The sequence below is a fragment of the Galeopterus variegatus genome, unplaced genomic scaffold (assembly GCF_000696425.1).
Source record: "Galeopterus variegatus unplaced genomic scaffold, G_variegatus-3.0.2 Scaffold3830, whole genome shotgun sequence".
Taxonomy (NCBI): Eukaryota; Metazoa; Chordata; class Mammalia; order Dermoptera; family Cynocephalidae; genus Galeopterus; species Galeopterus variegatus.
Genome location: NW_007729941.1, coordinates 85,973 through 100,227, shown reverse-complemented (window position 1 = coordinate 100,227; position 14,255 = coordinate 85,973). Strand labels below are relative to the sequence as shown.

The following is a 14,255-nucleotide window of genomic DNA, read 5'->3' as shown; positions in this document are numbered from 1 at the left end:
GTCAAAATAGAGTCATTGATCTGAGATTGGTACATCTGGATGATGTATTTTAAAAGGGTTGGGGCTGCATCTTGTTATGTCCTCATTTAGTGCATCAAGGGCATGTCAAAATAGAGTCATTGATCTGAGATTGGTACATCTGGATGATGTATTTTAAAAGGTGCTGGTCAGAGCAGGGCATTATCAAAACAACTCCTCTTCTATAATAGACTGCAGTCTTTCTCTTAGGACCTCTGTCTGGTTGGTGGGTCCCATGCAAAGAGGAGCTGAGATGGGTCTCCAGCCTCGCCACCTCCTCTCTACCTTGCCCCACCCTGTGCCCCAGCCCCTGCCTTACGGTGGGTGAGAGCTCCCCATTCTCTCTGGGATGTCAGGGGGGCACAGCTCATCTGGCTTGGAAATCCAGCTGTCTTAAGCTAAAGGGATGAGGTTCTAGGTCAAAGTAGGGTTTTAGACCGTATTTAGTAGGCAAGAGAGAAAGAAAGAAAAGCCTGCCGTCGGTTCCTAGGAGGCAAAGTGGACCTTTTCCATCCTTGGTTTCTGAAGCCAGACCTGCTTCCCATAGAATATGACTCAAAAAGATCTGGATGGGCTCTTTATAGTTACAAACTTTGTCTCTGCCCCAAAGCTCATGCCCACAGGAAAAGGGCCCCAGGCTGTGCAGTGAGACAGTATCAGGGTGTTAAGTTCAGCAAAATGAAAAGTCAGAGCCCCGCCCCCCCAAGACTGAGCTGCATGCTCATATTGACAAAGAGAAAAATATGTTCCAGACCAAATTAGGTACAAGGGGTAGGTGGGTTTAATGAGACCCCGAGTGTGCTATTTTATTTTTCTTCAGAGGAGATATTAGAAGAAACTACAGCATGTCACAAGGCAGAATGTATGTGCTCATGAAAAGATGGAAATTGTCTTCATTTTATGAATGGAGAGAAAGCAGAGATTCCTTTAAAGGATTTTCATGTCATGCCCTAAAATTTCATGTCCTAATGTATTCAAAATTATGGGGCTCATTTTGTATTGAACGCTTAACTTATGGTTAGCATGCCGGACCTTGCATTTTCAAAGTAACTTCTTAACAGTAGAGATTTTCAATTTGGTAGTTATTCACCTTGTTAATGAATAATGAGATTTTTAATTACTATGAATTTTACATTTCATATATACTTATACATTACAAGATTAATATTTCCCAGGAGCTCGAACGAGAAATTAGTGCCCTGACTCAGCTAAATTTCAGATCAACTCTCTGTTGACACCTCTCTTTCAGATTCTCCCTCTTGCCTGTGTGCTACAGTCATATAGGATTTTTAAAAATCTCTCCACTCTGCTTTGGTCTATTTTTCAGTTAAGGCATCCCGAGAAATTCAGGTGTCTGAGGTCACAGAGAGCAGCGCCAAGCTCCACTGGGAGAGGCCCGAGCCCCCCAGTCCTTATTTTTATGACCTCACCGTCACCTCGGCCCACGATCAGTCCCTGGTTCTGAAGCAGAACCTCACAGTCACGGACCGTGTCATCGGGGGTCTGATCCCCGGGCAGACGTACCATGTCATGGTGGTCTGCTACCTGAGGACCCATATCAGAGCCACCTACCAAGGAAGCTTCAGTACAAGTAAGTGCACAGTTGGTTCAAGAAAAGCCATGCAAACAGGACAAGAAGGGAACAATTCTTATTTATTGAATCTATTCTGAAATAGCAACAAAAACTAGCTGAACAAACAGTCCTGGGTGGTTCAAATGTCCCCTAACTTTATAGAATGACAGACGGAAAATGGGATTTCATGTGAAGTGCTGGCCCACCTTTGGGGTCCCGGGCCACGTTATGGATCCATTTGGCCTGAGCACAGCCCCTTCCAGCGTAGCATCTGGGGAAATATAGCCTCTTAACCTAGCAGGGGTGCTCTACCGCCCACCACCCTGCCCATAGTTCCACGTTCAGTGCGTGGAAAGCACCAGTGAGTCACTGGCTCCTTGGGGAGTCGTGGAGTCCGTGAAGTCTCGTCACCCTTGGGTGGTGGGATGTCTGCAGCTACTGCAGAAAAGTATCAGCATCAGCTCCCCCGTCCCTCTGTGCTGGGCCAGCTGTCTTCCCACTCTCCTCTGCATCACTGAGCCTGCCCTGTGCATGTCTTTCCAGCCTTTCTTGATTACTCATAGCCGTTCTCGCTCTTCTTTGTAGTTTTCTGGATTCCCCTTCCCATTCTTCCTGACCCCCCATGCTCCCGGTTGGCGGGGAGGTCTCCCCTCCTCTTCACCCAGCCTCGTAGGTATCGGGGAGGTATGCTTGAGGAAAGGGAACTCCCATTGGCCACCCTGGCTGTGGCCCATAGAGATAGGAGTCTGAAGACCCTTCCAACCCTAGGGCTCTGTTTTCCTGGCTGGCAGCAGAAGAGGTTATGTGGGAGATGAGAGGATTTGTTCAGACGTTCAAGGATTTCCTCCACTTTCTTGTCAACAGATGGATTCAGCTTGCAGACTGCAGACATAGTGGTGTATGTAGAGACCTCGTGGGCCTCTGTGTTAGCGTCAGTTGCTAAGGATTCCTAACCCTTAAGTTCTGACTTACCGACTAGTTGCATGTATTTTTCTTTTATAGAGAAAACTCAGCCTCCACCTGCACAGTCAGCAAGGTTAGCTTCCAGTGCAACCATCAATCTCATGGTGAACACAGAACCACTGGCTCTTACTGAAACAGGTGAGTTGTGAGAAATTAGGTCCATTAATGGCACTAAGAAGGTATTCCAAAAATTTTAAAGCTTTTGACATGTTGATTCTAGATCATCTTCCTGGGTTCTAATTCAGGCCAGGCATGACTTCCATGGGGAAAGTTGTGAGTCTTCTCTGCGTGGCCCGTCATTGTCTTTCTCTGCGTGTTCCCAGTTGTAAATGGAGATTTGCCCGGCCCTCAGAGGCTCTCAGAGAAAAGCAGATGGGAGTTGCTCTCGGGGCTATAGCCAGAATTCATGTATCCATTAGTCATTTTCCTTCTATCTCTTATTGGGACTGGAGTTGATTTATGGTCTGTAATGCTGCAAAGAGTGGGGTTTCATCCACTCAGTGATTTAATCTGATAAAAAACTGCTTAGAAGAACACAAGACAACTCAGATTGGAACTATGAGACACATGGGTTTGGACGTGCCCCGGGGGATGTTCTGATCCAAGTTCACTAAGCCCACGCCCTGGCTTACTCTATCGTACCAGTATCTTGTGTGCCTGAGCCCCGAGTGTGTGCACATTTTATGTTAAGTTCATGACTAGTCAGAGGGAATTTGGAAACTGACAGCTGCCACCTGCTTTTGTTCCTGGGCAAGGAAGATCCTCATACACTGGAATGTCAGCTTTACTTGTTCACCCACCAGAAACCAGTTACTAAAATAGTCAGCATGCTTTGTGTAAGAGTGTTCAGCAAAAGACGTTGGTACTGATACAACAAATTAACATTCCATGAGAACTTAGGTGTAATCTTGCTTTATAGACCCCAAGGCAGAAGGTCTATGCTAACTATGGGGACAATTCATTAGTTTTTGTGTGTCGGCCATAGTCAGGAGGAGGAATGCATGTCTCTTTACAATGCTTATTTCTGCAGTTGATTACAGTAAAAAGTGTCTGCAGAGTGCCTTGCTGCTTTTGTGTTGCTCTGGATTTAAATAGTCAGGAGGAGGAATGCATGTCTCTTTACAATGCTTATTTCTGCAATTGATTACAGTAAAAAGTGTCTGCAGAGTGCCTTGCTGCTTTTGTGTTGCTCTGGATTTAAAAGCAGCTATGCCTATTCAATATGCGTTACGTTGTCAGAAGCAACAGCATATTTTTTTGGAGCTATCATGTACATATTCCTCGTTTTACTCTTTCTACTGTACGTTTTTAAAATGATGGTTTTTCTCCATCTTACCCTTTCTGTAGCATCTGCACCTGATCTCATCCATGCTTAGAAAAGATTAGATGGTTCTACATGTTTTCTGACTCCGTACCCTCATCTCTTTGGGGCCACTGGGGGAGTAGTGGCCTCTTGATTCTTAAGATTGCCAGAATGCTTTCTTCCTCTGATGGACTTTCACCTGTATCCATGTGTGTCTATATCTGTATGTCTATAATCACTTTATAGGGCCACATCCCATACTGACCGGTGGCATCAGGAGTTCGTAGAAAGAAGGTAACCAGGTCGATGTGGGAATTGTGGAACTGTTACATACCTAGATGTCTAATAAGGATAAATAAGTGACCTATCTATAGAACTGAAAGTGTTTAAAATAGTTTGCTCTGGAGACAAGTCTAGGAATGGGTCTGTGTTAGGGACAGCCATGTGTTTTTCAAACTCCTCTAGGATCTCCAGTGGAAGGGACTGATAGAAAACCGGAAAATTCTCTCCTTGATATAAATTTATGGAAATGACCCAGGAATTCATGGTAGATTGGATAATTAAGTTTTAACTTCTTGGAGATTGTATAAAAATATTTTACAAAAAAATTTAATGTTATGATTTTCAACTCAAACTAAAAAAAATGCAAGTAGGCCTGTGAAGTGAGGGTTTGGTGAGGCAGGGAGGAGAAAACACCCTAAGTCTCAGCCTTTTGATTTCTGCCTATCAGCAGTTTTCTGAGTCCCACATCACAGGAGCATGGATGAGCCTCTGTCCCCTGCACTGGTGGGGTCCTGTGGCTCCTTACCCAACCCAGCTGCATTCCTGAACTACCCCCTTGGGCTGACACTAAATTTTCCCCAAAGATATAGGTCAGGACAGATTTAACTTTGACTTCAAAGTCACCGAAATCTATGTATACTGTTTCCCACTCTCTGGTTAACTTTACCCATGATACAGTGTGGAAATGTAAAATTTCTAGCAATTCAGTGTTTCATTGAGAGAAAATGACTCAGAGTAAATGAGACAGTGAGATTTGGGCATTTTTTGATTCTCTTGTGTGTGTTCCAGAAGGGACAAGAATACATAAACAGTGTTTAATTAATGTAAACAACACAATCTTTAAAAAATAATCTGGAAGAATCTGGTGGTTGGGCTGTTTTGTTTCGTTTTGTTTTTAAATACTGAGTCGTGAAGTTCTGAATTAGGAAGACGCTTTCAATCCAGCCTTTAATACTGAGATCTTCTCTCTCTATATGATAAAGAAAAAAGAGTTTTTGAAATTGGGGCTTGTGTTTCTTTCAAGGCTACAGGTAGTTTGCTATAGATGAATCTAAAAACTTTCTCCTTCACACTGAGTTGTACATGACCCTCAAACCCAGGGTGTGCGTGTTCTCTCACCATTTCACACTGGTGTGTGTGTACATGTGCATACCTGTGCATTCCCACCCATTGATTCAAGTCACTGTGAAGCTATAAATTACTTGTTTTTCTTAAGAACAAGGACTTGCATAATTGATCTCTGTAACCCAGAGTAACAAGCAATACTTTGCCTGGAGAAGGCACTTAATACACATTTACTCAATGAACATATGCAAGTGCACACAAATGCAGCCATTTTTGAGAGTTCTTTTTGAATTAAATCAATTGAATATTTACTTTAAAATGTTTAAAATTCAAAATGGATAAACAGCATTAAGAAATGGATGCTTGTCTTACCCCTCCCCGCCAACCTCTCCCCCTCCCCTGTCCCCTTCTCCCATAATTGTCATCTTAGACATTTTCTCCAGGAGGGTAGAATATTTTAATACTATTTATATTTTTTTGGAGATAAAAAAGAGGAGTGGCATTCTTAGTAGTTGATATATATTTTGCATCCAAATACCAATTACCGGAATATGGATTATTTCTCCAAGGACATATTTTTTAGACAATTCAGGCAAAATTAAGTTCTAAAACTAGCTTTTCTTTTTTCTTTCTTTTTTTTTTTTGTCCTTTTTGAGACTGGCCGCACCGCGCTCAGCCAGTGAGCGCTGTGAGCACACCAGTCATCCCTATATAGGATCTGAACCCGCGGCAGCAGCGCTCCCAGCTCCACACTCTCCTGAGTGCGCCACGGGCTCAGCCCTAAAACTAGCTTTTCTCTAAGGACACATATTCATTTTAATTTCTCTAATTTTCTGCAGCATCAATTAATTAGGAACATGGTTTATGTTTACAGGATGTGTCCCTTTCTTAGTATCAAATGTTAGATACTATTCCTTACTTTTTTTTACTTCCATGAATGAAAGATTTTATCTCAGGGACCTGTATTTTATCATAGTTTACCTCTTTGGATTTAGTCAATGTGATGACCTGTGTTCAGATCTATGCATGGATCTGTAGTCAAAATCACCATGAAATGGAAAGGCCCTGGTCCTAGTTAGCTAATGCAGAGGAAGATAACGTGACCAGTGGTGGCATGAGGTTTCATTCCCATATGTTACTGGTTTCTCATTTTGAAATTTGCATTTAATAGATACTTGTTTATCAGGAATTTGACACAGGCACGTAATGTGAGGACTGGTTAGGGGATTCTTTGTCCCCTAAGTAAGGTCTGGCCCTGTTTGGTATGGAGGGCATGTGTGGCAGCAAGACCTCACCTGGAGATGAAGGTCGATTCCATCAGCAGACTTACGGCCTCATTACTAACCATTCAGGATTCTAGGCTTTGCAATATCACATGATTCAATTTTAAATGCTTAATACTTGTATTTTTTAAAACAAAACAAAATCGACCCCCACAAAAAATCCCACCCCACTTTTTGCTTTCCATGTCATCTGAAAGAATTACATCCCAGCCACATTTTTCTTCCTACAAATGGCAGTAGGGACTGTTACACGAATCTTTCATTATCACAGCCTTGAGAAAGCATCAAGGAAGCCTTGGATAGATATTTTCTATGCATATTATTACTAAAGCTAAGACTCTCTAAAGTTTCTAAGCAAAAAAAAATCTAATTCAGAAAATTTACTTTAGCAATATTACAGAATTAATCCTAAATACTGATTTAACCATATGTACTGAAGAAAAATTTCAATGAAGAAACTAACAGAAATAACTAACAAAAAGCATAACATTCTTTATCACTTATTCTAGAAGGCAGCGATCATTTTGTCTGAGCAGGCATCACTGTGTCAATTACACAGCTCCGAAAAAAACATCGTTTTATGTGCACCAACATTTTACTTATTCATCTAAGATGCACAATTTTCTTTTTTTGTTGTAACACTTCTGCGACTGAAACGTGACTTACGATTGATGACATGTCAAGGTTTATTGGTAGTATTTTGTGTTACTTAGTGGAACATAAAATAATAGTGCATCATAAAATTAAGATATCTTAGATTTGACATAATACAGCATTTGGTTGGCTGTGTTCCACGATAAATATGTGGAAAAATAGAATTGAAAGACAATGTGGATCTTTCCATGAACTTTTTGAAGTGCCCTTGTATATCACAGATTACCCAAAATGATGTAGTGGACAAAATATTGACTCCATGTTAATAATAATTTAAAGAGCTAACTTAACCCCACAGGTTGAGGAAAATAAAATAGCTACAAATATTTGGTCTACTTGGTTAAGGAGAAATGACCATCTTCAGGGCTGACTGTTTATCACTGTGTGAGAATGTGTCTGTGTCAGTCGCAGTGTTTGGGTTTGGTGACCTTAGAGGGTGTTTATTGTGAAGTCTTAAAAAATAGCAGTCTGTTGGTCAAGATCTGAAAGAGTAAAGGGTGCAAAATTAACCACAACTGCATTCGAAAATAAAGTAAAAAATGCAAAGTTTCCTGGTATCTTCATTACCAACCAATGCTTGAAATGCAGGCACCAGAAAGTTTTTTCAATCAGGCAGATCATCACTGCCTCCGCGGTCTGGAAGTAGTTTATGCCATATCAACGGTGTTGGGTCCAAAGGCTGTTAAATCTTCTTGTTTTTGAAACTATTAAACAGATGAGGAGCCTGTTTACAGTTACAGCCTGAACAACTCCCTCCTCACCCCCTTCCCTTGGCTCAGGAAGTGCTTGGATGGTGATAACTTGCTGGTTTGCAGAATGTGAAAGCTGATGATTTTAAAAATGCTTTTAAGCACTATGAAAATCTCAAACTATAAAAAAGGCAAGGTTTTCCAATTAATGTGTTTTCTGCTTCAAAGAGTAATTTTTTTGGCTGATTATAAAATGAATAGATCGTCATTGTGAGGAATTCAGAACATGCGGCAAAACATAAAAATATCTCACTTCCATTGTCTCAACATTGGTGGCCGTTGATGACCACCATTAGTGACCAGGTACATGTCCTTCTGACTTTTTCCGTTAATATTAGGTGTGGGCAGGTCATGCAGTGGGAGCTCACACCTGCACACACGCACACGCACACACGCACGCACACGCACGCACACGCACGCACACACACGCACGCACACACGCGCACGCACACATGCATGCACACGCACGCACACGCGCACGCACGCACGCGCGCACACACACACACACACACACTGTGTTATAGGAAGGGGCCGTGTTTCTTCGGGTGCCTTGCACCCCACTGTGGCTGGACGTTCAGAATGCTCTCGGTTGGCTCCTGTGGCTCCTGTGACCCGGGGGCTTCCATTTGCACTGGCGTCCTTTATCACACTGGATGTTCACTGAAGCCCTGTGAGTGACAGTACAGTCAGGATGTTTCACCAGATGGTGGTCTGAGTAAGGCAGCCCTTCAAGTCTCTCTTTAAAAATGAAACGTATTTACATTGTTATTGAAGGCAAAAGTGAGCCAGGAGAAGTTATTGATAGTTTTTCCTCCTTATTGTCTTTCAGGCTCCGGTTAGCTTCTCAATGACAAGGAGGAGAAAACTAATAATTATGCAGCCAAACACTCTTTTCATGCAAAGAGAGGACCCTGGACTCCCTCCAGGGTTATGCCCAAAGGGGCAAAATCATTTTAAAAGGAAAACATGAAAAACTATCCCAGTCAGACTCATTCTAGGGGAGAGTCCAGATGAAGCTCTGTGAGAGCCAACCATCCTCCTTTGCGCTATAGAACAGTTTAATTTTCTTTTCTTTTTCTGTTTTAAAATAGTTGTTTAAGCATATGTAGACATAGCTTAGGAGAGTCCAGCCAAAATGATGGGCCTCAGAAGTCAAGAGACTGTGGAGATTAAAATTAGAAGCCTTCTTAAGAATACAAAATCTCCCATTTTCATGCTTTAAAAATGGAGAATCCCCAATTTTTTGTCTTTGAGTAGTGTAGGGCCCTCATTAATATATTTCTCTTGGTTTCCCGAATACCTGTTTGTCCTCATATCCCAATAGTAAACTTAGAGGTCTTAGCAGTGACTCTTGCTGGGGTAAGGGTGGAAAGTGCAGCATGACAGTTCGGGACTGGAGAGTTGGGGTGAAAGTCAAAGGAAGCTGGAAAAGCCAGTCAGTCGGGGAGCAGGGCTCCCTCTGCAGGGCTGGCCCAGCTTGTCCTTGGGTCTGGGCCGACTTCTTGCATCTGGTTCAGAAGAGCCCAGGGGCATGGGGACTGGAGAAAGTGGGAGAGAAGAGACCAGGCAGCTGCTTGACCTGGGCCTCACACTGGCAGGGAACCCACCTGTAAACAAGGAGTATGTTTAGTGAATAACAATCCTGCCTTGCTCGGTTCCCTCCATGACATTCTTTGAAAGCCAGGCATGTTCCTTCAGTTATTGGCACATTTGAGAGAAAGAAGGTGGTTTTTGTAAATTTTCATCATTTTATTCTGGCGTCCTTGGGTCTTCAAAGGCTCCTGGCAGTACAGCTGGCTTTCTGGGCCCCCAAGAGGGTCCGCAACTAGGAGATGTTGTTGTTGTGGAGCTACCAGCCTTCAGGCCTGGGTGACAGCTTCCCCACAGCAACCAGGGAATGTTTTAGACCAAGTCTCAGCCTCAGTCCTGTGTATTGTTGAGTCTGGTCCCTTATGGGTGACTCAAGCTTTGATTATCCACCAAAAGACTCAGGTTTCCCTTGTCCTTTTTGGGATCAATCAGAACTATAGGTGCTCCCCATCTCCGCAGCTGTGAGCAACTTGCCGAGCAGGGGACAAAGGCCAATGGAGATGTCAGCCCTTTGTGGGGACAGGCAGATGAGTCAGGCCTGTTAGATACTCACATAAACACGCAGCATCCTTGGCTCCAGGGAGTTTTGTCAAAAGAAGGCTTACATTTTCAGATAACAGTTGACATCAATGCTTCTTTTTCCCAGCACTATCTGGAATTTGCCAGAAAACTGTAACCAGAAATCTTACTGTGTGTGAGCTATAAATTCTTCTCTCCAGACGTCAGGGGGCCTAGCTTTACTTGCAGCTGGGTTACATCAGAAGTGTGCATTTAACACATCAACTTCCTTAACTGGAGAAAGAATGTTTCTCTGTCTTCAAAATAGCTTTTCTATATGACATTTTTGCCGTCACAGTAAAATGCATTTGCATCATGGCCAGCTCTTCTTACTTGTTTAACTCAGCAGGTCATGAAGTCACTGGGCTGAGCATGTGCACACGCATTCAAAAAGGGTTTTTATTTTCCCCTTTACCTCTGATTTTCAGTCGACTTGACTTGCAGAAAAATGTACAGGCTTATTTCTGAACTATGTTCTGACAAAATTTAATCACCATTTTGCTGAGGAGTAGAAAACTCCGAGGTTATAAAATTTGGTTTCTTCTGTGGGAATTTAGCATTGAAGGAATTGGAGAGTAAATGGTCCAGTGATTAAAAAGAGGAAAAAACAGTTAATTTCATGTTAAATTACACAGTAATGATAGTTAGCATTTGGGATTCCCAATGCAGTTTATGAAGTCCTTTTCTTGATATGATTTTATTTATTTTTCACAAAGCTGTTAGTGATTATGATGTCCATAGGTCAGTAAAGAAACTGAGGCTCAGGGAGGTTTAGGGGGCTTTCCACCTGGAAATTCTCTCCTCTCTGGAACAGGACCATGACCAGACCATCAGTCGTAGTGTTGGGAGCAGAGTAACTCGCACATTCTAACTGGTGTGTGTGTGTGTGTCTTTTTCCTCTCATCTTGTTATTAAAGATATATGTAAGTTGCCAAAGTAGTGTTGGGAGCAGAGTAACTCGCACATTCTAACTGGTGTGTGTGTGTGTGTGTCTTTTTCCTCTCATCTTGTTATTAAAGATATATGTAAGTTGCCAAAAGAAGAAGGAACTTGCAGGGATTTCATATTAAAATGGTACTATGATCCGGAGACCAAAAGCTGTGCAAGATTCTGGTACGGAGGCTGTGGTGGAAATGAAAACAAATTTGAATCACAGAAAGAATGTGAAAAGGTCTGCGCTCCTGGTAAGTGATTTTTCTTTGTGTGTATGGCTTCTACAAGTATGATAAGGGGTTCAGGTCAACTCACCTTCGAAAAATATTTGAATGATAATGATTATGATATACTCTATAGAACAGAGGACAAACTGTATCCTCAGATAAGGAAGATGTTCAAATAAAACACATGAAATTCATTTTTTGAATTATTATTTTGTTTCCTAAAAACATACTTGTGTACTTGTATCTTTGCCAGTGAAGAAACACATGGCCAACTACTTGTTACTCTTTGGAAATGTTATTACGTCCCTGTTATTCATAAAATATTGCACCAAACATGATTACTTGGAAAATAATATAATGAACAATTATAGATAACACCAAAGATAACCCCCATATATTCATCTTTAATTCGTTTTGCTTCCTATAAGTAATAATGTTAAAACTATGGCCAACCAATTACTCCATTACGTTGGGCAACTCGATTGGTAATAAATAAAAACAACTTGGAGCAAGCCTGGGGTCAGTACCAGAGCAGGCAGTGTTCAGTTTACAAAAGGCCTGGCAGGTGATACAGGCGAGAAAATGGATTCAGGTTGCTCGAAGAGCTCCAAACCCCAGGCCAAGAACGTCACAGGGAGCCACTGATGGTACTGAGAAAAGTGACAATGGTGATGGAAACCAGAGGCCGACTTGTCACGGTCCTGACAAACACAGTGTCCTTTCCAGCCAGTAATGTGGCATTTTCCTCTCCTCTTCTCTCCCGCCTACCCCAACGTTCAGTGCTCGCCAAACCTGGAGTCATCAATGTGATCGGAACCTAAGCGCGGCTGGCCAGCAACACATACCTCTTGAAGAAGGAGTCAGCCATTTCCCAGTTGTCTTTGTAGAAGCTCTGGGTCGAGATCCCCTTGCACTGTACCATTTCCTGCTTTGATTTACACTCGATCTCGGGAGGAAACGTTCTGCCGCATGACCTATCAATATGGTGCTAAGTGTGTCTGTGGACCCATGGCTCTTTGTCTCCAGGCAGTTATATCGTATACTTCGAACGTTGTGTAATAGTTATCCACTGCTGGTGTTTATGTGAACATGTCTATAAATTCAAATTCCCTCTGGAGTTTTATGTTATGCCGGTCTCAGGCAAATGTAAGATCTAGAAAATAACGCCAAACGTCACAGCTACTCTATATACTTTCGCTTGGTTCATTTTTTTCCCCTCTTAATTTAGCATGACTTTAGATGGAAAGCCTGTGTATGGTGGAGACACAAGAACCCAACTTCTTCCTTTCCCCCCAACTTCCCCCTAATTTCCTTTCCAATTAGATTTCAAGCTAATTTTCCTTTTCTAAAGCCTCGAACGAATGCTCTAGTTAGGAGCAAGCAAAATCCCTTAATCTTCGCGCACTGTTGGGACCAATGCCTTAATTAAAGAATGAAAAGAAAGTCATAATAGAGAATATTTTTGGCATTCCTCTAATGTTGTGTGTGTGGTTTTTTTTTTTTTGTGCGGGGGTTGGGGTTTAATTTTAATTTTAAAATTTTTAGGAAATTTATACAAAGAAACTTTTTAATAAAGTATATTGAAAGTGTCATGGGTTTGCATTCTTGGCTGTCTTGTTTCCGTAGCACTGATTGTTAGAATCACCCGTGGGCTGGGGAAATTTGGGCCAGTCCCGGCCCGTGGCCCAGTGGAGGGGCCCAGAGAGCTCTATCAGATGGTGTGCGAGGAGACCAGGTGAAGACGAACACCTTCCAGACGTGGATTCAGCTCCTGCTCGCTCCAGCCCTCCACGGCCAAGTGGACTGTGTTCCTTGCTGTAGGATCCCTGGGGTCTTTCTGGTTTTAAGAGCCAGGCTGGCTTTCGTCGTCTCTAACTTTGGGTTGGCCCCACAGCCTCCGCCTCCTCTCTAAAGTGATTCTTGCCTTGGGTTTGGTTTGTTCTCACCCACAATAGCTGAGAGAGAACATGCCGTTTCTCCAGCCCTTTTCTGGAGTCTTGAAGCATAGGGTCTCTTTTTTGGTCCTTTGACTTTTTCCTTTTTCTCCTGTTTTCAGAAATAACACAAGAAACAAACACATATTTGGGTGGCACCTGAATTCTGCTTAGGAAGGAAACTACATTTGTTTGACAAAATACATAGACCCTGACAAGTGTGGAGGGGAGAAGCACAGGGATCTTGGGTGTGAGCAGAGCTGTTTCATGTGACATCAGGGGAGGAGTTTGCCAGTGGATCTACTGGGAGCAGGGACAGGGAGAGGAGAGAGGGGCGTGCATGGAGCCGGGGAGATGGGGTGATGCGGGGAGAGGGGAGAGGGGCGTGCATGGAGCCCGGGAGAAGGGATGATGCGGTGCTCGCGAGGACCACTCCCTGGGTGCCCACCCAGATCCTTGAGGAACTCTCAATTCTCAGAATGCTCAGAGTGAGTGTGTCTTTACAGAAACTGGGGAAGGGACCGAGCTTTGTGCCTGTGTCCACATGGGAGAGAGGAGAAGGTGGCGTGGGCCGAGGAGACATGTCAGGAATCTGTGGGAATCTTGGGAAGGACTCAGGGCTTCACAATCCGTGATGTTGGGGATCTGAGTTTACTTGCATTTTGTTGGGACTGGGAGGGTCCAGTCGAACATCAGGGTGGCTTCGGGGGCATTGAAAGCTTTGGGGACTCCTCACGAGCTCTCACAGTCAGGTGGGCACCTTTACCACCTCTGTTCCCGTGGTCTTCAAAGTCCCCANAGCTCTCACAGTCAGGTGGGCACCTTTACCACCTCTGTTCCCGTGGTCTTCAAAGTCCCCAGGATGCCTCTCCCCATCACTGTTCTGGGTGAGGAACACAACGACCCCTCCCTTCTCATAGGTCCCGTCTACCCTCCAGGTCATGCCAACTCCCTTCCCATCTTTGAAGACCCCTTTTTAAGCATGAGGCCAACTCAGTGGAACCATAAGAAGCCCAGTGATGGTCATGAGTTCCCCTCAAATGGGTATTCCCACTAGGTGAGAAAGTGAATTTTGGGACTTCCTTGGTTACACCCATCTCCCGGTTCTCCAGCCCCATGGGAA

At 43.3% G+C, this 14,255-nt stretch overlaps 1 protein-coding gene across 1 annotated transcript in view; it reads left to right on the top strand.

Moving 5' to 3' along the window:
• Positions 1-12,790, top strand: part of COL6A3 (collagen, type VI, alpha 3) — a 97,265-nt gene extending 84,475 nt beyond the window's left edge. The window contains exons 41-44 of the mRNA XM_008586105.1: positions 1,346-1,609; positions 2,594-2,692; positions 11,058-11,222; positions 11,979-12,790. Coding sequence (XP_008584327.1) covers positions 1,346-1,609; positions 2,594-2,692; positions 11,058-11,222; positions 11,979-12,019 — 569 coding nt within the window. The 3' untranslated portion in view covers positions 12,020-12,790. The remainder of the gene's footprint in view (positions 1-1,345; positions 1,610-2,593; positions 2,693-11,057; positions 11,223-11,978) is intronic.
• Positions 12,791-14,255: the final 1,465 nt, after the last annotated feature.